The 25,214-nt window shown below is 39.1% G+C and overlaps 1 protein-coding gene across 2 annotated transcripts in view; it reads right to left on the reverse strand.

The window, feature by feature from the left end:
• Positions 1-25,141, reverse strand: part of CCDC82 (coiled-coil domain containing 82) — a 37,880-nt gene extending 12,739 nt beyond the window's left edge. For both annotated transcript variants that reach the window (XM_045297781.1, XM_045297780.1), the window contains exons 1-5: positions 25,008-25,141; positions 16,986-17,717; positions 16,359-16,515; positions 7,270-7,362; positions 4,675-4,814 (exon numbers count right to left, since the gene is read on the reverse strand). In XM_045297781.1, coding sequence (XP_045153716.1) covers positions 4,675-4,814; positions 7,270-7,362; positions 16,359-16,515; positions 16,986-17,699 — 1,104 coding nt within the window. In that variant the 5' untranslated portion in view covers positions 17,700-17,717; positions 25,008-25,141. The remainder of the gene's footprint in view (positions 1-4,674; positions 4,815-7,269; positions 7,363-16,358; positions 16,516-16,985; positions 17,718-25,007) is intronic.
• Positions 25,142-25,214: the final 73 nt, after the last annotated feature.

The raw sequence follows: 25,214 nt of genomic DNA on the forward strand, positions 1-25,214 counted from the left end.
GATAAAGAAGCATTTAAGAACTAGAGGAAAGTCATGTTTCTTCATTGCTACCCTGCACCCTGACTGGCTCATCTCCTCCCCACAACTCTTCAGTAAGGGGGTGTCCAGTTGCCTACTGATGGGCTTTGAGTCTCCACTCTGCACTCACCTTCATTTACAATGATATGATTTTTGTTCTTTGATGCTTGATACCTGATCACTTCAACAGCTCGTGGTCACACAGGATGGTATGCTTCTTCCATGTGGGCTTTGTTGCTTCTGGGCTAGATGGCTGCTTGTTTATCTTCAAGCCTTTAAGACCCCAGGTGCTATATCTTTTGATAGCAGGGCACCATCAGCTTTCTTCACCACATTTGCTTATGCACACGTTTGTCTTCAGTGATCATATCGGGAAGGTGGGCACTCACTGATATGATTTTTGTTCTTTGATGTCTGATAACTGGTCCCTTATACACCTCGTAGTGAGACAGGCTGGTGTGCTCCTTCCATGTGGGCTTTGATGCTTCTGAGCTAGATGGCCGCTTGTTTATCTTCAAGCCTTTAAGACCCCAGATGTTATATCTTTTGATAGCCGGGCACCATCAGCTTTCTTCACCACCTGTGCTTATGCATGCATTTTTCTTCAGTATTCGTGTCAGGAAGGTGTGCATCATGGAATGCCAATTTAATAGAACAATGTGCTCATGCATTGAGTAAGTACTTGAGTGGAGGCCCAATGTCCATCTGCTGCCTTAATACTAAACCTGTAAATATATGCACGTAGATCTACTTCCCCACCCTCCTATATAAATATATTTACATATGTACATGCCAGTATTTAGACCTCTATAAATACCCTTTGTCACCTAGTTCTTTCCTCTATTTCCTTTTACTTTCCTCTTGTCCCACTGTCATGGTCAGCCTTCATTTGGGTTTCAGTAATTTCTCTCGGGTACATTGCCCTTGCTGAATCCCTACCAGGCCTCTCACACCCTCCTTGCCACTAATTTTGGATCACTTGTTGCTCCCCTGTCCCTGGGTTGGTCAGTGCCTCCACCTCTCCCGTGTCCCCCCCGGAATCATCGGTCCCATTGTTTTCTCCTCCAGGCTATTCATCCAGCCTATCTTAGCTAGATAGATTTGTAGGCATAATAACATGCACCAAAAATCAAGGCATAGCAAGACAGGTGATGAATGAGAACACAGCGATGAAAACAAAAAAGAAAACCAATGACCCATAAAAGAACAAATTAATTAAAAGAAAAGAAACATTTAAAAAAGAAAGAAAAACCTGTAAATAGATCAAGGTCTGATTTTTGATCCCTAGGCGTGTCCTTCAGTCAGGTCTGATGGGGTACCATGCTCTGGCCCCAGAGTCTGTCCTTTGTACTCCCTCTGGGGCTCCCTGCTCTGCTCCCACGGTTGCTCTGCTGCACACCTATAGTGGTTTGCCTCAGTGTCGCGGAGTCAGTTCGGGGCAGTCCTGAGACTGAGTCTCCAGTGTTGTCCCCCTTAGCTGCCCATTTACATTTTAATGCTTCTTGTTCACGGCTTTCATTTGGTTTATTTTTCTTTTCTTTGTAAATCATCTTCATGGAGGCGCTTACAGGTGAGACTGTAACTCTTTATGGGACTACGCTGCCATGTCTTTCTCCAACTGAGCAGCTGGTGGTTTAGAAATGGACCTTTTAGCAGCCCAACTGGATGGTAAAACAAAACAAAAACACCTGCCAACTCTCTTTAAGAAGGCTGTGCTTAAAACTGGATGTTATTCTCATGGAGGAAAGCACAACCCTTGAAAGGTAGTAAACTGTTTTTTGTTTTTTTTAAATAAAGCAATGACTGCTCCAAATTTGGCAAAACTGGTATAATAATCAGTTTCAATATTTATATGATTGCCACTAAGATAAGAAATACATGTGAGTACTCTATGGACTAATGAATGTACACTCATAAATATTTGATCAGTGAAAATCAGCTGTTTGTGTTAACATGACTTCTATTTGATCGAAAGCAAAGATGTACATTTAAAAATTTATCAAAGCACATAATCTAAATGTGAGATATTGTATTTAGCTTTTACTTTTATCAATGTAATTTTATCAGAGGAGAGAGTTGTTGAAATTATCTAGAAAGGGTCACAGTCAATTGTCAATATTATGTCTGTATTAACAGAAATGGTTGCTTGTAGAAATGTTAAAAATCCCAAGATCCCAGAAAAGAATGGGGAAAACTTTGGTGAAACAATATTAGAATCAATTTCCTTCCTTCTGTTGGTATATAAAGGAGTTCAGGAGGCATAGTGGTTATGAGTTGGGTTATTAACTACAAGGTTAGCAGTTCGAAACTACGAGTCACTTCATGGGTCAAAGACAAAGCTTTCTATTCCTGAGAAGAGTTACGTTTCAGAAACTCACAGGGGCAGTTCTAACCTGTCCTATAGGGTCACTGTGAATTGGCATTGACTCAACAGCGATGAGTTTGTCGTTATTGTTGTTGTGGAATAGTGGTACATTTCTAAGTGGAATTCATATATAATAAGAGGGGTTTTTGTTTTTTGTTTTTGAGGAGGAAAACCCAGTAAGTTTTAATACTAAGGCATACTCCATCTTAATGATAGTGTGAAGCCCAAGAATCAGTGTTAGGGACAAATACTATAGCTTCTTTTTAGATCTCTGGTACATTCATGAAGCTCATTTAAGATTCTTGACATTTCTAGACTCTTCAGGCTAGATTCTTATAATGGTTATTAGTTTTCACTAACTATTTCCAGCTTTTCTCCTCACAGTTAAATGACAATGGTAAGTGTACACTTTCCTGCCTCACCAGAAGTTAGGTATGACCACAGCTTGCTGTAGCCAATAAAATATGAGAGGAAATAACTTGTGTCATGGATAGGCTAACATATGTGAGTGAAAAGGTTAAAATCTACTATAGTGTGGTATTGCAAAATACCACAGGGATGCTATGTTTGAATATTGGCCTGGCTAATGACTAGTTGTATAATCTTATGTTATTGATTTTTCTGAGTCATAATTTTCTCATCTTTAAAATGAAGGGAAAAATACTATCTCCCTCATGGGATTACTTTGAAGATTAAATAAGATAATTTATTTTGCATACAAAGTACTTGGCAAAAATTAGGGAATCCATAATAAAATATATGCTGCCTTTTTCCCATTAAAAGAAAATAATATTCTAGCTGGGTTATGCACTTTACCTTCAAAGTAAATAAACATTATTTTCCTTTAGAGTAGGCAAATCTCCCTTTATTTGAGGAATAAACTGGGGATCAGAGAGGTTAAAAATTTCATTGAAGTAAAAAAAATATACATATATATATACACCATATATATGGTAGCCCTAAGCTCAACCCCTCCTTCAATTTTAAGCCTCTACCTCTACCTCTTCCTGCAATCTCATAACTGTCCTTTAAGCCAAATCATCTGTTCCTAAGTTATCATCAGGTAATTCAAAACCGAACAAGCCTTAGATAAAAGCAATCCTGAAGTGACATAAATGAATCTGAGTGGCTAGTGACTTAAATGATACCGCAGGACCTCAAGGGGCTTGAGAGAGATTTTATTTTATTGCCAGTTTCCTTCATGTTAACCATCAGAACACAGACTCTTATAAGTGTGTGTGTGCGCAGTGTGATTGAAGGGAGGGATGTTAAAAATAATAAAGTTCAGCCTCTACTATTTGGAAGTAATAAAATGTAAAGCTAGAAGACAGTACATTTTATAAATAAAACAGGTGCTTCTCCCAAACAGTGGGATTACAAAATTTGAAGGCAAAAAGGGATGTCAAAAGTATCTAGGTCAATGTTTCCCAAATTATATACTATGGAAATCAAGCATCACTGGTGGTAACCATGTCATTTTCTCAAAAGGAAGCTCAAGCAGAATTTATAAAGTAGTGTGAAAGAAGCCATATCTGTAAAGTATTACTTTTTATACTTCTCTCAGTATACATTACAATAAAAATTTATACACGAATGCTCCTGAAAATATCCCTAGTAAGGAAACCAGTGTAAAACCTAACAGCGTTTCTCAAACTTTTGGGCTATGGAGTTCTTGTTTGTGGAACAATAATTAACATCTGTGACATGAATAATTAAGCAGAAACAACTTAATTTTACTAATTGTATTGGTTGATTGGTCACTTGTCTCACTCACTGCCATCAAGTTGATTCTGACTCACAGCAATCCTATAGGATAGGGTAGAACTACCTGTGTGTTAGAACTGCTCCCTCTTTTCCAGAGTAGAAAGTCTCATCTTTCTTCTGAGAAGTGGCTAGTGGCTTCAAACTGCTGACCTTGTGGTTAACACTTGAACACATAACCCACTCTGCCATCAGGGCTCCTTGTCTAGTCACAGTAAATTTCCTTAACACTTGAACACATAACCCACTCTGCCATCAGGGCTCCTTGTCTAGTCACAGTAAATTTCCTCATTTTATAGAAGGTTGAGTTCTAAAGACTTCTAAGGTTACTTATTGCTTTATTTAGTGGACTAAATAGTTAGTGTGAATGATTAAAGCAATAATAGACTTTAGAAACAACAAACTGATTTAATAAAGATAAATTCACTTAGAAGAGGAATCCATCTAACTGAACAATGTAAACCGAGGGGACCCTTCTCCCTCATCTTTGTCCTGTACCCTGGAGATCAAGCAAAAACAAAACTCCATACCTTATATTTGTCACTCCAACTTCTAGAAACTAAATTCCTTAAACGAGGCTGAATCAAATGGTCATCCAAATAATGAAGAGATGTCAGCATATCTTGCGCAGACGCCCACGTCCTCTGCAAGCAGCTTTGACCGGGGTCAGCTGTTCAGAGGAAAAACAGCAAAACAATCACCTTACCCATGTGAACTATTTCAATGCTTTTTAATAAAGCAACTCTTCCTATAGTTCCCTAAAAGATACTTCGTTGGATATAAGGCATTTTAAGTGAGAAAGGAAACAAATGAAGTTTTTAAAAAAAATCATGATAACCAGGCATTAGGGAACCAACCAAACCAAATGCACTGCGATCGAGCTGCTGCTGACTCGGCAGCGACGTAAGCTGGTAGATCTTTACAGAACCAGAAAGCCCTATCTTCTCCCGTGGAGCGACGGGTGGTTTTAACTGTTCACCTTACAGTTAGCAGCCCAAGGCATAACCACTACACCACCAAGGCTCCTGGTATTAGGGAAAGTAAACAACAACAACAAAAACAAACAATAATTCAATTCCCCTTTGAACTCAATTTGGAAGCCATTATTTTCTAATATTTAAAGGTTTTCGGATATTTTCAGCTATCTAGCCATTAAATCTAGAGAGAGCTCAGTTTTGAATATGGATGTCCATGTCCTCTGCTAGTAGCCTCATCCTACCTGCCTAGAGGTAGCCCCCAGTGGTAACCTCTCTTCTGGTAAGCCCAGAAGCTTCTCTTCTAAGACCTGTTTCCTTACTCCCTTTTAGCATGCTGCACTCATTTCTGCCTTCCTCATCTGGCTCATATTATACACAGTAAACCATTGTCATTGCATGGACTCTGACTCACGGCGACCCTGTAGGACAGAGGAGAGCTGCCCATCAGGTCTCCATGGCTAAAACTACATCTTTCTTCCAGATCGGCTGCTAACTTCTGGATCAGCAGCCGGTAAGCTGCTTTCCCTTCTCCTTTAAGGGTTCATCAGTAAGTCTGTTGTAGTGGCCACTGGAGTCCATTCTGACTATGGCAGCCCTGAATACGTCAGGAGTAAAACTGTCCCACAGGGCTTTCAAGGCTGACACTTTCCAGAAAGAGATGGCCAGGTCTATCTTCTGCATTACCTCTAAGGAGGAGGGGGGGTTCGAACAGCCAGCCTTTTAGCTAGTGGTCAAGTGCTTAACTATCTGTGCCATACAGAACTCCTGTAACAAATTAATATATTTATCATGCTTCTTTAATCTTTATAAACTCAAATGCCTTACCATGGTTTACAAAGCCTTCGCTAACTCGGGCCCTTATCTACCCCTCTGAATGTATCTACTCCTTCTCCTCTCTGCTCATGACCTTTACTTACCCAGGCCCATCAGTTGTTCTTTGAACACCCAAATAAAATCTGTGTGACTCCCTGTCTTACTTCATTCAGAGTACCCTCCAAAATTCACACCGTAGACCTTTTTTTGGCAAATATAACTACCGACTTTCTTCTCTCTTATTGCTTGTATCATTAAAGACTATCTCCGCCCCACCCAAGAACTAATCACCAATTGAAATTGCATTATGTTATGTATTTGTATAACAAAAAGCAAAAACTCTCTGCCATCCAGGTAATACAGACTCAGAATAACCCTAGAGGGCCAGGGAGAACTGCCTCCGTGGGTTTCCAAGACTAACTTTTTATGAAAGTAGAAAGCCTCATCATTCCACTGCAGAGAGGTTGGTGGTTTCAAACTGCTGACCTTGTGGATTACAGCCAACGTGTAACCACTGTGCCACCAGGGCTCACATGTATTTGCTTACTGATGTATCAACTATCTCTAGCATTACACTTTAAGCAACATGTAGGCGAATATCACAGATAGTCACTGCCATATCACCATCTTTCAAATAACGTCTAGCCCATCATAGGCACTCAATAAATGCTTGTTCAATACACTGAGATAAATCCAATTTTAGCACTTAAGTGGGTATTCAACACAACGTATTTATATTCCTCTTTAAATGTCCAGGTGCAAGGGCTACAGGTGTATAGAAGATATAGTTCTCCCCACACTGATAAGGGAGGCAGGAAAATATCTATTTTAAATGCAGTGGAAAAGCACATGCACATGAAAACCACCATACTCAGAATGACAGTGGAGACAATGAGGGAGAAAAATATTACTCAAGTGAGTGGAAGCTTTCACATTGGAAATGTTTTGATGCTCCCGTGGGAACACTGGCATACAAATGGATTATATTCTCAGAGGGTAAAGCATATGTACAAGCATTGGAACATACAGCAGCATGTAAGTCTTGTTGAAATTCAAGGAGGTTAGAACACAGTAATTGAGCCATGCTTTTTTTATGAGGATATGTCCTACAGCCACAAATGTACTGTAAATTCTCTCTGGAGAGGGATCTGTAACTTCTTTTGGACTTTTTGTACATTCCAGAAACACTAAGATTTTGATGGAATTGGCCTTAAAAGGAAGATTGGCTGGTTGTAACAGGTCATTCTTGGCTTTACTTAATATAATTTTTAAAGCTAGGCTGTTTGAAAACAGGCAAACGAAAAAGAACATGGCCCATTCATACTACTAACTTACCATACAATTTTCCAAGAAAAGAGTCATCTACAGCACTGATCAGCAGAGCTTTCACAACTCTTTCAAAATGAGTATAGGGTTCATTAAAAGAATCTGAAATTAATTTTAAACAAATATTAGAATCAAATAGACAAACAACTCCATATAGAGAGAGAAAGATGTAAAATAGGTTATTTTCCCACTAGGTTAAAACATTAATACTACAAACAGTGGAATCACTTAATTATCCTAATTTAATCACTACTTTAGTAGCTTGTCTAATCACAGCAAATCTCCATATTCCAAATTGTTAATACAAAATTTCTACTTGTCTCTACTTCCCAAATTAGAAAAGAAAAAATGTTCAGGTAATATTATAAAATACATTCTGGAAATAAATCCAAATCTTCCTCTGGGCACCCAAGTTTAACAAGCAACATATTGATTAGGGTAAAAGAATAAATCAATCATGGAAAATGTTTAATATGAGCATAAAATTATTCTCTCATTCCATATACATAAAAGATCCTACATATGAAATTATCTAGAAAATTACTACCCTAGTTGGAACCCTAATAGCTATAAATAAACAAAACCATAGTTCCTCTTTTGCTGCCAGATTTCAAAACTACCAGCTGCTCTTCAGAACAAAGACGGAGTTTCTTCTCCTGGAAAGAGTAAAAGACTCACAGGGGCAGTTTCCTTCTATGCTACAGGGTCGCTAGGAGTTTGCATGGATCCGAGGGCAGGGTTTGGGTTGGGAGCATATTCAATTTAGAAGAGGTATGTATCGTCTTTCACACATGCACACCTGATTGCCCAATTGGTCCCTGAAATCATCTGCTGTCTGAAGCGAGTCAGGGATTAAGAGAGGAAGTCCCTATTATTTCCCACTACTTTTGGGTCAAAGTCTACTTGGGTCTTGGAAATGTTCTCTATGGACCATGCCTCCTTCATTGATTCAATGGTCATCCTAAACCATCGGCCTATTTCTGGGTATCTGTGGAGATATAGCAAGAACAAACTGAGTGGCAAGAGATAAAAGCCAAATAAGGCCGAGTATTCATGAGTATATTTTGACTTTCATTTATGTGAAAAGATGGGTTGGGCATGAAATAATTTACATCCTTTTGTTTTGGTTCCCCCCAAAGGACTATACAATTATCCTTTCTAAGAAAAAGTGAAATTTTTAGTGTGTGTACATATAAATATTACTAATGACATCCTACTTGAAGTACAAAAGTGATCAAGATGAAGCAATAATACATTTAAATGACGACTGTAGACCATTTGCACTGATGCCCTTAGATTTTAGAAGGCCTATGACAAATGGAAAATTACAAAAGAATTCATCATGGCCATTAAAGAGTATATATATTTTAAATCAGTAAAGCACAATTAGAAAATAATATTTAAACAGAATTCAATGTTGGCTAGACTCTATAAACTCTGTAAGTGTTATTATTATGGTGCTGGTATGTAATTGAATTTTTAAGTATCCAAATGCATCTATTTTATCACTTCCCTAATTGTAGTAAAACTGTTTGGAGAATATTAATACATATGTTGAGGGAAAGACATCAAATCTATCCTCTGTACTTAAGTTTAATTATCAAACAAATACAGATAGAACTATTTCATCCCATTGTACTTCCTCCTCTTGAATGTACCCAGTGTGACTTGACCGCTAGAGAGTTTTAGGAACTGTGGCTCTATTTCGAAGACCCTGATAGTATATGTATCCTTAGGACTGATAGGAAAGGGAAAGGGCAGAAATGAGAATCAGTTGAGAATGTTTGTCCTTAACCACAATACCCCTCTCCTGCCACTACATATCACAATCTCCTTCTAAAACGTTAGAAAAAGACCTCTATTAATTGTGTTTGTGTTGATGGGTGGGATGGTGGTATTATGATTCTGGCACCTGAAATTGGGTAGAAAACAAACATCAGCAATTGCAATTTATTGAGCAAGTGTATGCCAGGAACCATTTTAAGTATTTGCATTAATTGTTTCATTTCTCCCAACAAACCACTGAAGAACTGTCATTTATTTTCAGATGACGAAATGAGATAGAGGTTGAAAATGTTCTTTATGACACACACACACAGAATAAATGTTGGAACTCGGGCAGATTGACTCTATTCCCCATGCCTTATCATCTAAATGGATGTCGGCATGAATGGTACATGGGTTTTCTATTATACTCCAGAATGTGGACCTTAAGATGGAATTCTAGAGAAAATTTAACTGGAATTTCACTTACAATTCAGGAAAAACAACACACTGATGAAATGATATGCTCAGGGTCAAACAACTAGACAGAGGCAGAAGCAGGATTAGAATTCATCCTCTAGAACTTTACTTCATGTTCCAGTCCCTGTATTAGGTTAAAATATTCTTTGGAATATTTTAGAAATGTGGCTTATCTCCTTTGTTCCCCAACTCTTTAAGTGGAAAAATAATACAGGAGAAAACCAACATTGCATTTATGCGTAACTTGATTTTTCCAATGCAGCTAACCAATTTCTCCTTACCCAATAACTAGAAAATCCAGCCAGCCTCTTGATTTTATGCACATCCTTTATCATATACAAAGGGGCTGTGGAAAAAAAATCCCTTTTCATTTCATTTTTCCATGATATTTTTCAAGCCCCGTGTATTAATTTCATATACATGCTATAGTCTTGTCTCTGTACCATCTTCCCTTCCCACTGACCTGGCTGGCATTCTCATGCAAGCACAGTACTGTTTTACATACTGCAATTTTCTGACTTTTTAATATCAGGGAAAGCAAATTTTTGCAATTTTTACTGTTTTACAATTTTATTTATTTAGGCTTCATTCTTCAAAGTGAACTCAGAATTGTTTTGCATAGTTCAACTTCATAATTTCAGCAAAAATAACTTCTTGTAATATGTATTATCTTCCATAAACATGCATTGTCTCTTCATTTATTCATGTCTTCTATTTCACAGTAACGCTTTTTTCTACCTGAATCAAAACAAACACATTGCTGCTCAGTCCCTCCTGAGTCACAGCGACCCGAGAGAGCAGACCTGCCCTATCCGGGGTCCAAGGCTGCACTAGAAGCAGACCGCATCTTCTCCCTCCGCTTGGCTGAAGGCATGCCTGTAGGTAGCAGCCAAGTGCTTGGACCCTGTGTTGCCAAGCCTCCGTGTCAGCTTCAGAAGACAAGCTTTGCTTGTTGACATTAGCCCTTGGGATGACTTTTAGTTTGGTTGCTAATGTGAATGGAAAATTTCACTTCATTTTCAAATAAGTATTGCTAGTTTGTGAAGGAATTACGGAATTTTGCATTTTTATTGTGAATCTGCTCTTTCTTTCTTTTTTTTTTAAGATCTCTTACTTATTCTAAGATACTAAACCTCTCCTAGGGATTTGTAGAAGATGAACTGACTAGGGTACTCTACAGCTGGAGACGGAGGTACTGTCGAGGGATGCCTAAGCCAACTGTTTCTACCTCAATGTTGAGTAGGATGTGGTCTTACTACTAATAAGTTGATTTGCTGAATAATCAAGAGAATATTCTCTTAGGTAAAACCACATGGATTGTCAGTGTGCTTTCTTCTCCAATGGAAGGGTAACCTCAGCATAAGAGGACAGGGGCAGAGAAAGAAACTGGCTTCTTTTTGATCTTTAATATTTACTCCTGCTCAATGTCATGCACATCCCTTAAGTTTGGTATACTTTGCTAAATGAACCAGAACCTTATAGGTTGAGCCTATATACAATTATGCTCAGGTAACTAATATTTTTCTTTTCAATAGTTATATTCTAATTTCAAGTTTTCATGTTTTTATTTTGCTTTCATGTCTTAATGAGTTACTCATAACTATTAGGATAAAGTTATTTAAGAAATATTTTTGTTGTATTCCTTATTCTATGAAAAATAAAACTGTTGCTTCATTATAAACTTAAGGTTCTTGGTGCATGAACACTAAAATCTAGCATCTACTTAGGGCTGGAATATAGTAGATTACCACTAGTCTGTTCCTCTATTTTCTATCACATTTTATCTAGGAATTGCAGACTCAGAGTAGATATAGAAATAGTAAGGGTGGATGACAAGGAAAAACTGGCTATTGCTGTCTTTGACTGCTTCAATCAACCCTGTCTTGCTGCCGGCTAGTTGATTCCAACCCATGGAAACCAGAAGTTCTATATGAGAACAACAGAATCTATTCTTCTATAGGAGAGCAGAATTCCCCTGGGGGTTTCCGAGACTGTAAGTGTTTACTGCAGAGCAGAAAGCCTTATCTTATCTCTCTCTCTCCAGCAGAGCAGCTGGTGATTTCCAACTGCTGACTCCTGTGCCACCAGCGTTCCTCGGCCTTGTAGCAGGGGAAAAACTACCCAGAGCCTAGAGGTGGTAGACATGCAGCTCTCAGTCTGTCCTCAGCTAATAGGCAAAATTACATTGGCCACTGCTTGCAATTCTCAATGGACACTCTATTTGGAGTTGAGAGATATTTCTCTCAAGTTTAATAATAGTTAAAAGATGAATCATTGTCAGTGCTGTCAGAAGCTTGGGAGAGAATGATTATAAGAACACTAGTCTGATTCCAACTTAATTCTGCTCAGAGAGGAGGGTTCCTTATTCATCACATACATTGTTTTAATGAGAAAATGTATTTTGAATCTCAAATATAAGAATTAATTTATAGAAACTTTTAGAACATTATCATTTGGTAAACTGAAAAGTCACCATATCTAATTTTATTTATCATAGCCACATACGGTCTAAATATTTGTAGGTATTCAAAACCTTAATTAAGTTTCACTTATCTAAAACACATGATCTTTTTCCTCAACATTTTAAAGAAAATCTGGCCACATGGATTATTTTGAGTCTCTTAAACAATAAAACCCAGAAGCCGTTGGCCAAGGTATTTGCCTGAATTATCCAACCATCCATTATCCACCAATCCAATTAACAGTAAGTTCCCATAAAGTGTCCACAACTCAAATGATTCTTAGAAATACAAAGATAAGAAAGTTGACGATAATTGAACTATGAAATGATTTTTGTATTAAATCCCAATTAATGATAAATGTTTTAAAAAAAGAAATGACAGTTGGTTTTTCATGTCTTTTAGAGGAGTGGTACCCACTTGGCTTAATTTACTGAGCTCTTTTATACACACAGTAGAACTCACTTTTGGTCTGTAGCCCTGTGATGTTTGATAAATGCATAACGTTGTCCTTCACCAGCACCACAACCAAAATAGGAACAGTTCTATCCCTGGTCACAAATTTCCCTATGCTACCTCCTCATCATTGAGTTTTGCACACATTGAATATCAAGTACCCGAAAGATACCCTGCTGATAAAATAATGGACATCTAAGTCGTACAAGCAAAAGAAATCTGGGCTGGAGATAAAAGCTTAGATATTTTTGCCTAGAAATTGGGCTGTAGTGATGGGCAGGAGACTGCTCAAAGCACAGGCAAACCAGAAGTAGATTGGGGGACATAACATTTGAAACCTTTGTAAAGATCAATATCTGGGGGGAAAACAACCACAAAAGGGAAAGCAAGGCTAAATGGCAGGAGAGAATGGTCCCACAGAGCTACATAAAAAGTGCTTTCTGCACGTGAGAGTGGTCAGTGGTGGCAAGGCCGGGTTAATGGAAGACGTGAAGAGCTTCCGTATTAGGATGTTATTGCTAAGTGACAGTAATTTCACTAGAGGGATGGGTGCAGGAGAGCGAGTCAAAGCTCTGCTGAATTACTGGGAAACAGACACAAAGAGGCTCTGGAGTAGTGGCTAACCAAGCATGCTGTTAGGAAGGAAAGGCAGGAACGTGGCTGTGAGTTGAGGATAGAGAGTTTGTAAAGACAAAGTCATTCAAACTTAAAAAACCCAACATGTTGATAAAGCCCCAGGAGAAGATGCCATGAAGGACACACAAGATAAAAGCTGCTACATTAAAAAGTGAGTCACAAAGCAAAGAGGATGTTGGTGTGGTTCCCACAGGTTGGACATTTCTTTTCTGTAATCAGCCTAAGTGGGTATGGGTGGGTATCCGCCCAGCAAATGATCTGTATAAGCCTGAGCATAGGATGACTCCTAAATGCGTTTCCCGAAGACTGAAATATGATTGAATGGGTGTGTAATCATGGAAAGAACAGAATCATTAACTTATAGTACACAGATGTCTATTAGGCATTTCTGTAACTTGTTTTCTTGAAATAGGATCCAACTTCTAACTATTTATTTTTTTAATTTTGAGACCTAAATTGAGCATGGAATTCTGGAAAATATTGCTTTTCCTAAAACATTTGGAAAAATGCCTTACTGAAGGAAAAAATACAAAATGTATCAGTCCTGCAGCCTGCTTATACCACAACTGTTAACTATCCCTCGTACATATGTACAACCATAGGAATCAGAGTAATGATAGATATATCCTACGATTTTTCAGACTTCTATTCTTTATGTTTTAACCAATTATATGAGAAAAAAACAAAAACCCAGAGCATTCTAGTTTCCTGTCTCTGATAGGTTTCACTGTTTGATTAAGTCACAAAAGGTCCGAAAAAATTACTTGTTCTCAAACTGTGTTTACAGACCCCTGGAAACCTCAAAACCAAAACCGCCCACAGGATTTCTAAGGCTGTAAATTTTTATGGAAGTGGATTGTCACATTTTTCTTCTGTGGGGTGAATCGTGGGTTCAAAACCGTCAGCCTTTTTGTTAGCAGCCAACAGGGTTTCTCTCTGGGATCCAAATGGTTAATGTGCTAAGCTGCTAACTGGGTGGGAGTCAACCTTTAGGATCACCAGCCATTAAAACTGTAAGGAGTTCTTTTCAACTCTGACCACCGGGTGTCAGCAGGAGTCAGAATCCACAGAAGCTAGTGGTGAGGTGGAGGCAATACAGGAACATAGCATTAATTTTCTTTGTCACCATGTTAACATTTGTGCTGATGGTACAAGAGCCATGGCGGGTAAAGCAATGGGTCCCATAGCATGAATCCCAGCATCAGCACCAGACTATTAGTAACCACCGCAGTGATCTCTGCTCTGCACTCATAATTTAAAAAAAAGAAAAAGAGGCTAGTTTTACTTAAGACTGTCCCTTACAAAACAGTAAAGATTAATTATTGTGTTAGATATTGCACCGTGAGTGCCCCTCTTTTTAGCTATGGGATGAAATGGGGAGCATGCACTTAAAGCACTTGTATTACTGCTTGAGTTGGGAGCTGAAAAGGCCTCACTTTTTACAAAACATCATTTTTACTTGAAATAACGACAAGCTGGTTATTCAGACTCGGGTATCCAGCAGACAGTTTCTCAAAACCGAATGAAGTGAGCCTGCCACTTCAAGGAAAACTCAGAATATTTGTTGTCAAAGATAAAAATCATGTTTTAAAGTAGAAATTAGAATTTTGAAAAACCTGTATCTGCTACTGTGAGCATGCCAGCTTTCTAATACTGAAAAAGAATTTTCAGAGACTGGTAGGTGTATTAATAAATGTGCTTTTTAAAAAATATGTAATAAAATGTCAACATTGTAAAGATCTCTAAAACACAGTGAGCCAATATTTCCCAAATGACCAATGCATAATATTACAAAATTACCTGTAGGTAATAAAGACCCACTCAAACTGCAAAATGGACTATATTATGAGAGTACTAAAGGTTAATTTATAGTTTTAGAGTTCATATTACAAATAACTCAAGAAATTAGCATGCTAAGCACTGTAGTAAATTATTTAAAATAGCCCTTCTACTCATCACCATCTTTCTAATTCCTCCAAAGGATTGGATGGAACATGCAAAATAGGGATATGGGACTCCAATGAAGGGATTGGCCAGTTTTGCCATACATTTAGATTTAAAATGAGCCAGCCAGAAGCAGGATTGGAAAACCTCATTACCATCAAGAAAGAAGAGCCAGTAGAGTGCATCCATTGGGTCCCCCAAGGCCCCAGGGTGCTGAGGTTCCTAGTCTAGGAGTCAGAGCTGTGACACCGGAGACATCAAGGGGTGGGAGAGGAGTGGTAGAGAAGCTGTGGCAGAAGAGGCAGCAGCACCACTGACACAGCAGAGCATCACGTTTCAGAACCTACAAAGAAGTGAAGTTCAGTGGCTTTGGCTGAGAGTGGGTTGCTTCCAGGCAGGTTATGTGAGGAACTAGGGTTATTGACTCAGAGCTAGAATTGAGTGCCTTCTGGCTGAGACTTATGGAGAGTAACAGACCCTTTGGACATTTATTGGCAGTGATAAGGAGCTTTTCACATTGCCTGAAGAGGGCAGAGGCCAAAGCATCACATGGCTGAGGGGCCAAGGACAAGATAGTCGCGTGCCTGTGGGTATGGCTGAGAGATGCCCTTTGATTGGAGAACTGCTGTACCCTGAGCATTTCCAATCCTGAATTATAACCTTTAACTTCCCCAATAAATCCCATAATAATGAGTTCTGTCTGTGAGTTCTGCATGGCTACTGCAATGAATTGTCAAACCCAATAGAGAGGTAGAGAGTGGTGCGGAAGGGGTGGTTGGTGTCCAAGCACCCTTCATCTCATAGGCACAGGCTTTGGGCTGATGCTGATGGTACCTCTGCTTTACCCTTCTGAAGTCAGCCGAGGTCTGATGTCACCCCCACGACATTCTTGCAAGCACTGGCCTGGGAACCACAGGTCAGCAGTTCAAACTCACCATAGAGTTACTGCCTTGGAAAACAGGGGGAACGGTTCTACTCTGCCCCATAGGGTTGCCATGAGTTGGCAATGATTAGACAGCAATGCTTTTTGTTTCTTCCCAAACATCGCTTGTTGAGTTTTCGTGTAATATCAAAGAAGAGTATGCACAGTTGTTTTGAGAATATTAAAATATTCCTTTGTTTAACTATATTACAATGAAACCAAATTATTTTCACCTATTAAAAAAATTATGACCACAGATTAAATGCAAATTCAGCTACAAAAGGTTGTCAAGGTCTGTGAAATAAACTATCATCTAATCATTTAAAGTTGCCTAAAAGTGAAATCATGATTCCTAATCAATGACTTAGAATATGATGTGAAGAGGCTGACTTGATACAATAGCACAACCTAAAATATTTTCTTGATATTTAACTTACAAAAGGAATCCTGCTTGTCTTCTCCTTGGCTATCATTCTCTTCATCTTGTACTACAAAACCATCAGTAATATAATCACTGCTATTTTCATCAGATTCATAATCCTCTACTTCATCATCATCTTTATCATTACTTGAACAGGATTCCTTTTCAGAGGCCTGATTAAATGAAAACACACGTATCAGTAGACTGTGCCTTTAAAATTGGTGGTATGACTGTGACATGAAAAGATCAATTCTGAAACCAAATAGAATCCATAAAAATTATATTTTCAAAAAAATTTATATTTTCAAGTTAAAAAAAACATGTCATGTTAAATGTTGGACTTTTGAAATTAGAAGATGCTATCTTGGTTATGTGATATAAAATGTTTAAAATGAGCAATAAAGTCAAAAATGGAAGTTAAAAATGGGAGAGACCACCCAAAATAAGTCTTTCAATTTCTAAAAATATGTGACCTGAAGTTCACGATACAACTGAGATACAAGACTGCCAGTGAACATGCTGAAGGATACTTGCCTTAGGATTACTGAGAAATAGAATGGGCTCAGCACTTTTGTCTTTTAAAATTTAAACATTTTAAATAAAGTATTAAAACGGCAACAAAACTAACAATCTAAAAACAGACCTCAGAATCTCTGCCACTGTTGCGGCTCTGACGCGCTCTTCCTTCAGAGAGTTCGCGCAGCTTCTGGAGCCGTTGCTTTCTTCGTGCTGCTGCAGTTTTCTCCGGGCTATTTTGGTCCAGCTCCATCGAGCAGCCTTCATCTTCCATCACTCTCCGTGGATGTTTGGCGCATCTTTTCCCGACCACGACGTCACTGCTGTCACTCTCGTCGCTGTCTACCACCTTCGTGCACATCCGTTTCCTCCTCCCTCGCTGGATGTGTTCTTCCAAATCCTCCTCTGGCAGCTGTCCAGGGTGTCTGCTGAGATCGTCACCCTCCCGAGTGGGGCCCCTTTCAGGATTGGGTAAGTCCATGCTCACATGTTCACTTTGGCTCTTGTCTTCTACGCAGACTGAAGGGTTGCCAGTGTTCATGAGACGCTGACTGCGGTCTCCTTCACAATCCACGTTAATTAATGTATGCTTGCTCTCATTTTCGGCTGTTTTAATGCCATCAAGCCCTTCGTCACTATCAAGTTCTTCACTGTTGTTAATGCTTTCATTATTATTAGCACTTTCATTACTCTCCAACTCTTCACCAGGGTCAAACTCTCCATCACTGTCGAACTCTTCCTCACTGTCCACGAATAGTGAGGTCCTCCTTTTAGTTCGCTTCCAATCAATGCGGGATTTCTGCTCAGGCACTTGAGCTCTAGAACTGTTTCTTGTTTTCATGGCTTCTAATGCGAGCTTCTACAAAATCAAGTTAACAATAAAACAAGGATAACTAGATTACAGATATGAATGTAACCAAATTACACTGTTTATAGCTTTTAAATGATCCGCAAAGGTAAAAATAACTTAGAATATGAATTAAGCTGGCAAAACAGTGATTCAACAAATGATTTATTGAACACCTGTGAATTTTTCTGAGTGATACTATGTGTTGTTCTGAAAGGGATACATAGAAAAATAATGGTCCTTATCCTTCAAAAGATTACTATCTGTGTATAACTAAAATATATGAACATCATAAGAAAAATGATCATCCATAGGGTATTTATTTAGTACCAAATAGGTGATAAAAATAAGACCTATGGAACTGTAAAATATAGGGTAAAATATTAATGAATTGGCCATATTGAAACAGAGTGAATAAACGGAAAAGGGAATTCAGGCAGATAAAAGAATAGTCAGGATAAAGCTTAGGTACTGACAAGGAGCATAGCATCATCAGTAAATAAATCTGACTAAAAAGTGTGAACAATGTTCAAGTTAGAAGAACAAATGATTTAGAATTGAAAAGTATATAAGGATTATCAGGATGACTCAAACGTTAGACATGCAGTAATCTATACGACAAAGCAGCACAAAACTATTTGATACTTCATCACTAAGCATGCAATCTCAAGACTTTATTAAAATGGCTCTTCTAGCTATTGTCTTTGTAAGTTTTACCAAATGACTGGGTGGGAAGTCAAAAACAAAACATCGAGCTCTCTAATTCCCCTGGGAAGTAAATACTGTGAGTCATCTCAGAAGCAGGAACACAAAATCCCATGATCATCAATAAAGGAGAACTAGGTAGCCAGAGCACCAATATCATGAGCCACAGCACTGGGCTTCCCAGTTCATGCAAAGAGTAAAGATGGTGTCTTCTAGCATCCAAAGAGCTAAAGACATGTTTTAACACTTGTCTGGGCAGGACAGAAGCCAGGCGGCTATGTAGCTGAAAGGAGGATCAGAGAGAAATGTACTTGCTGGCATGGCTGAAAGTAAGACACTGCAGAAAAAGAGAACTATATCCTTAACATTTCTGACTCTGACTTGTAATTTAAAAAAAAATCATTTTATTGGGGGCTCATATAAATCACAATCCATATATACATCAATTGTGTCAACCACATTTGAACATTCGTTGCCCTCATCATTCTCAAAATATTTGCTCTCCCCTTAAGCCCTTGGTATCAGCTCATTTCCCCCCTCCCTTCCCACCCCCCTCCCTCATGAACCCTTGGTAATTTATAAATTATTATTTTGTTTCCTTGTTCCTGGTTGGTCAACACCACCTCCTTTTCCCCACCTCCCCCTCTCCCATGTCCCCTGGAACCATTGGTCCCGTTGTTTTCTCCTCCAGACTGTTCATCCAGCCTATCTTATCTAGATAGACCTGCAGAGATAATAATATGCACACAAAAAACAAGGCATAGCAAGACAAAGCGACAAGAGAACACAAGGATGACAAGAAGAAAACCAATGACCAAGAAAAAAAAAAAAGAAAAACCTGTAAATAGATTAAGGTCTGTTTTTTGACTTCTAACTGTGTCTTTCTGTCTAGTCCGATGGGGTGACACGCTATGACCCCAAAGTCTATCCTTTGCACTCCCTTGGGGGCTCCCTGCTCTGCTCCCCCTGTTGCTCTGCCGCATGCCCTTAGTGTTCCCTTAGTGTTCTGCCTTGGTGTGGTGGAGCTTGTAATCTTTTAACATCTCAAGTAAATCCCAAGTAATTGTGAGAATTGTATTGTCTTTGGGCTCTATGAGCCATAAGATTGGATTAGTTGCTAATGAAAAAAGTAATAATGGTTACAGTAGAGTGAAATTGACTTTATAATGTATGTATAGGAATTATATATTGAATTGAACATTAACTTCCTCACAAAGTATTTTATGAGATTGATAATTACAATATTTCTACCATGCCCAGAATATTTCTGGATTTTCCATATAACCACAGTCTAGGGGCAGGGAGGTACAAAATCCCCAGTAAGAAAAGAATTACACTTCATTATCTAGTCAGAGCATGGCTTCAATACCTACTGTATTCACTTATGTCAATTATAAGGAACCTTAGTATTCCAGAAATGAAAACTATCTTTCCAAAAAGAAATTTAAGGATATTCAAAAAATGTGTTGCAATGCTGAAGGCAATTCCAAACATGGATCGGCAAAAATCACATAACAGAGCAATAACACCATAAAATGTACAGATCCCTAAGATATTTGTGTGTGTGAGTAAGGGGGGAGTGATGATGGAGATGACGCTCATCTGTACAAAATTTGATGTTTACCCAGCAATGTGATTGCTGTTATAATGGCAAAATCTACTATAAACATGCCTAAGATTACGCAGTAGATCAGGGTATCAAACTCAATTCAAGCTCGGGGCCTTTTGGTGCAACTGGCAAAATTCACGCAGGCCACACCACACTTACAAATTTTGTTAAATTTACATTTTGAAGTGAGGATTCAGTAATATGGGTAGGATAATTAAAACACAATATAATTACTTTTATTTAAACATTTATTTTATTTAATGTATTTATAAAACTAAAATTATTCTTTTTTACCCGAAACTTGTCAGCTCTTTCCTCCTACTAGTTTTCACTTACCTCTTACATTGTGACCGGAAAATATAACAAAGTAAATAAAAGACACAAAATGTTGGACAGCTGACTAACATGATGCACAATCGTAATGGCATGATTCATAACAGCACAACCCAGAGTGCTCTTTTTAACCTTTTTGCTGTTGGGATCTGTTTACATGATGTGACACTGAGAGTGGCAGACACATCGCTTCCAAACATCGCTGGAACTGAGTCAGCATTTATACACGTCCACAGGCCCCCAGGAAAGGCACTGGGCCATGTGTAGACTTGTCCTCAGTAGTTAAAGGGTTAACAAGGGAATTGTGTGTACGGTATTGCCTCGATCTCCCTTTAGTGTTATTTTCTTCATAACCATTTTTCCTATTTTCATTTTAGTTCAGAGCATCGCAGGCCACAAAAAATTACCTTGGGAGTCGCCATGCAGCCTGCAGGCCGCCAGTTTGAGACCCCTGCAATAGATAATACCTTTACAGTATAGGGTGAAATATAACATTATGACCGCTGTAAGATATGTGCATATTCAGCACAGTAGTGGTAATCTAGCAAATCTTAGTGAAAAAATAAATATTAACTCTTTAAAATTACTCTTACGATGCATTCTTATAGAGAGTTTATGTTAAAATCAACGAGGATGAAAACTGTATGTGGGAAAAATCCAACCTTTTAAAGAAATTTTTATATTACTTCTCAAAGTATAAGTTTACAAATATACTGCCTCACAATTGCCCATCCAGTTTCTCAAGTTTTTAAACCAATTATTCTTTCCTTGGTTAAGTAGCAGATGAACTAAACAACTCAGTGCCATCAGGGGGATACTAACTAACAGTGACCACACAGGACAGAGCAGACCTGCCTCTTGGGTTGCCAAGGGGGCTGCAACCCTTAGGGAAGCAGGCTGCCACACCACTCTCCTACAGAGCTGGTTACCCGCTGAGATGACTGACTTTTCATTTAAAGCTGAGTGCTTAACCAACAGACAGCACTAGGGCTCCTTTCCAGAGGATCCGGCAGCTTGTATTTGGATTTGACAAAGTACAGGATTATTTTTAAGCATTTACAGTTGAATTTGCATGAGCTAACTGTTCTAAAAGATGGTAACGTTTTTTTGATAAAGATGTCTTCACTGGCAGAAATAATGAAAAATATGTATGAAGATAAATGGCAAATATGGGCTTAGTATATACACTACAGCAAATAGAGATAGTAAAGAACATTAAAGTGAAAAATTTAGTAGTACCCAAAAGCAGTATTAAAAGGGGAACCCTGGTGGGGCAATCAGGTAAACATTGGATTGCTAACAACAAATTCGGTGGTTCAAACCCAGTAGTCCCTCCACAGGTTGACACTATGGGTAATTGCTGATTTATACCCTCAGAAACCTTATATAGGGTTGCTATATAGTAAGATATATATAGTTGCTATATATAAAAATGCCAATTGGTGATTCCTTTGACAAAAATAGTAAACACTAAGAATACTACACTATTTAAATGACCTCGGGCTGCACATGACATACTATTAAATTTAATTTTTTAAAAAGCTCCAAAACTAATATTTAAGGTCTTTCTGTGTATTTTTCTGTTTCTTTAAAAATAATCACAATTATTCTAGAAAAAAAAAATCTTCTTTTATAAGTACCAGAGACAAGAAGACAAAGCTTAAATCATTTACCAAGCTGACACTTGGTTATAACCAAACACCACAAACACCACAAAAGACTGCATCTTTGGACCCAGGGGCTCAGGACCACGGTCTCGGGGCCACCAAAGTCAATTGGTATAACACAGTCCACAAAGACAATGTTCTACATCCTACTTTGTTGGTTGGGTCTCTGAAGCTCATCTAATGGTGGTCATCTAAATGTGTAACTACTGGTCTCTCCCTGCCTAGAGCAAAGAACAATGAAGAAAATCAAAGGTATGTGAAAACACTTAGTCCAAGGAACTAACGGACCATGTAAACATCATCTTCCATGACCCTAGGACAAGAAGAACTCGATGGTACCCAGCCGCCACTACCATTGGCTGACAGGTAGAACCCCTGAAATGATGGCCCCTTTGGGTCTGGAAATGAATTTAGCTCCAAGGCTCAATTTTCAGCCAAATAACAGACAAGTCTACAAAGGGTACAACAGGCCAAGGGAGATAAGAAAAGTCTTAGAACAATCAACTATTTGAGATCAAAGGGGCAGCATTTATCCAAGTGCAAAGTTCCGAGGGCTAGGACAGGAAGAAAGGAAATAGAGAACAAGGGTGGAAGTAGGCTACGTAATGTAAGTGATGGTATACTGTGAAGACTGACATCAATGACATGAAACAAAATGGGTGTAAATTGTTGATTGGAAAATTAATCTGCTCTGAAAGCCACCCCATACACACACTTTTTTAAATCATACAACTTATGAGGACAAAGTAGAGATCACAATGACTAATGTCAATATCAGATTTGTACAAAACAGTAAAATATTGGCCTTTAAACAGTCATTATTTTATCTCTCATGCATGCTCAATTTTAACTCAGAAAATATCCATTAAAATGCTTTGAAATGTATAAACATGTTTCTACTGTTTTTAATGTATTTCAATTTGGTGTACATGAATTAGGTTAGAAACTTCTGGAAATTAGCCTGTGAGCAAGAAAACAATGTGCAAAAGAGATGAAAATGTGCACTTTCCCCTGCCATTTTATTGATGACACTAGTCACAAAAGGGAAAGCTTCTCCTTTAAGCTTAACAGTATTTCAAAGGCAGGCAGCCTCTGATGGGAAAACTATTTTGGAAAATTACAAATTTTGAATGCTTTAAGAGACAAGTTTCTTTAAAAAATAGTAAGGTATCAGGTTTCATTTGGCCAATTAACAAATAGCCAGATTTCTCTATTTCAAAACGGTCATTTATATCAATAATGTGAAAAATAATCTGCTATGGTAAGAAAGGTAATTTGAAGGTTGTTGGCTTCTTATAACCATGGATGCCTGGGGACCAGTGGGTCTGCTAACCATAAAGTTAGCAGTTCAAAACCACCAACCGCTTTGAGGGAGAAAGATGAAGCTCTCTACTCTTGTAAAGATTTTCACTCTCAGAAACTCACAGGGACAGGTCTACTCTGTCCTATGGGGTTGCTATGAATTTGAATCAACTCTGATGACAGTGGGTTTGTTCTTTTTTCATATTTCCTGGGAACAGCTAAGAATGAGGACAGCTGGAAAAAGGGAGTGACCCTGGGGAGAGAAATGAGATCGTAAAACTAGATTGATGGATAAAGACAACTCTTGGATTTCAGAAGACACTCAATTAAGAATCCATGCACATGGATGTTGTTTCTATGAATGCTGGATAAACAATTTCTCAAAATGAAAATGTCTAACCTTTAATGATACCTCTCCTTTAGACAAAGAAAAACAAAACGCCAAACAGAGCATTTAATAATTAAATGAAGATCAATACTACCACATCTCTAATATCATGGGATAAATAGATGGCTATGCTCTCTGCCAAAGAATATAAGTTAAAGGCAATAATGCATCATGGCATCACTCTTTAAGTATAAGGAGGGACTTTGATGATATCATTTGAATTCTCATCAGCAGAAATTACATTGAGCTTATTTTAATGGTCAACACCAAAGCTTCGGTTTCCCTGACATGGTAAGGCTTTGGACTCAAACACTGTCCGTTCCCCGCCCCCCCCAACAGAAGCAATATGTAAAATTGCTCCCTCCCTCACACAGGTCCACTTTTTCAGTCTGACAGAATTACAAGCTTAGCAAGAACGTGGTGACCCTCAGCTCCTCAGCTGGGCTTGACTAGCAAAGAGATAGCAAAGGAAGAAGGGTGTAACGCTTACTATATACCGGAACAAACTTGAGCAGTGGCTAATATGTTCTGAGAAGAAACCAAAGCGACAATGTGTGCTCCCAGGGGTTCCTAATGTTTGATGTAATTCCCAGGGAAACCCAAACAAGCCAGCCTAACGACTGAAGATTACAGTGCATAATGTCTCATCAAGTTATCACGTTGCTGTGCACCAATTTCTCATAGTTTTTCTACTGGCTGGAAAACAAGGCAGCACAACACGACATAAAGAGGAACATGCTTAACATGAGAGGCAGGCCAGTTTCTTCCCACTTGTAGAATTAACGATTCTACACTGCACGGTTTTTAACAGAATGGATCTTGTAGTTTAGCTTCCGAGACAGCTTTGTATTCCTTAAAATCTCTCGGTTAGATTGGCAGGAGGCAGAGGTACAGATCCCAGAGTCCTTGTCAGGATTACAAACCCTTCCCGTGCAGCCAGCCGGCCGGTGGCTCCGGCTGCTCCAAAGGGCGTGGCTTGTCGTTTGCAAACCAGACCCTGTCAATCAGCGCAGGATGGCAACGGAGGACAAATACCTCCGTACTACGGGTCTGCTCCCAGTACACAAGGACCTGGGAAAGCCATTAATCCGAGAAGTCACTAGGCGGGCTTCCGTCGTTCGCCCCGAGGCATGCCCACGAAGGAAGGGCACGGGCGCCGCAGCTGTCCAGCTAGGGGAGTGGCGCAGGAGGCACGGGCGGCGTCCGGCCGCCGTGTGCGCCGCGGGGAATTTTCTGCTCGCCTCCCTGGAGGCGCGGCCTCCCGCCACCCCGGCTGACCCGACGCAGTCCCCACTTACCGGGCGCTGTGCAGGAGACAGATTTGGCAGCCTGCTTCCCTCAGTATGCCAGCCTCGGAAGCCCTACGGGGCCGGCCCGACCTGTCCTACCGGGTCGTTTTCATTTAAGTCGGAATGAATTCGACAGCCAAGAGCGCCCGCCACAACCAGCGAGTCCCCGCCCACTCGCTGCCGCCGCACCGCCTTCTGCAACCTCCCCTATCCAAG

Source organism: Echinops telfairi, unplaced genomic scaffold, assembly GCF_000313985.2.
Source record: "Echinops telfairi isolate 266 unplaced genomic scaffold, ASM31398v2 ScPeMD7_7421;HRSCAF=8459, whole genome shotgun sequence".
In the NCBI taxonomy this organism is placed as follows: domain Eukaryota; kingdom Metazoa; phylum Chordata; class Mammalia; order Afrosoricida; family Tenrecidae; genus Echinops; species Echinops telfairi.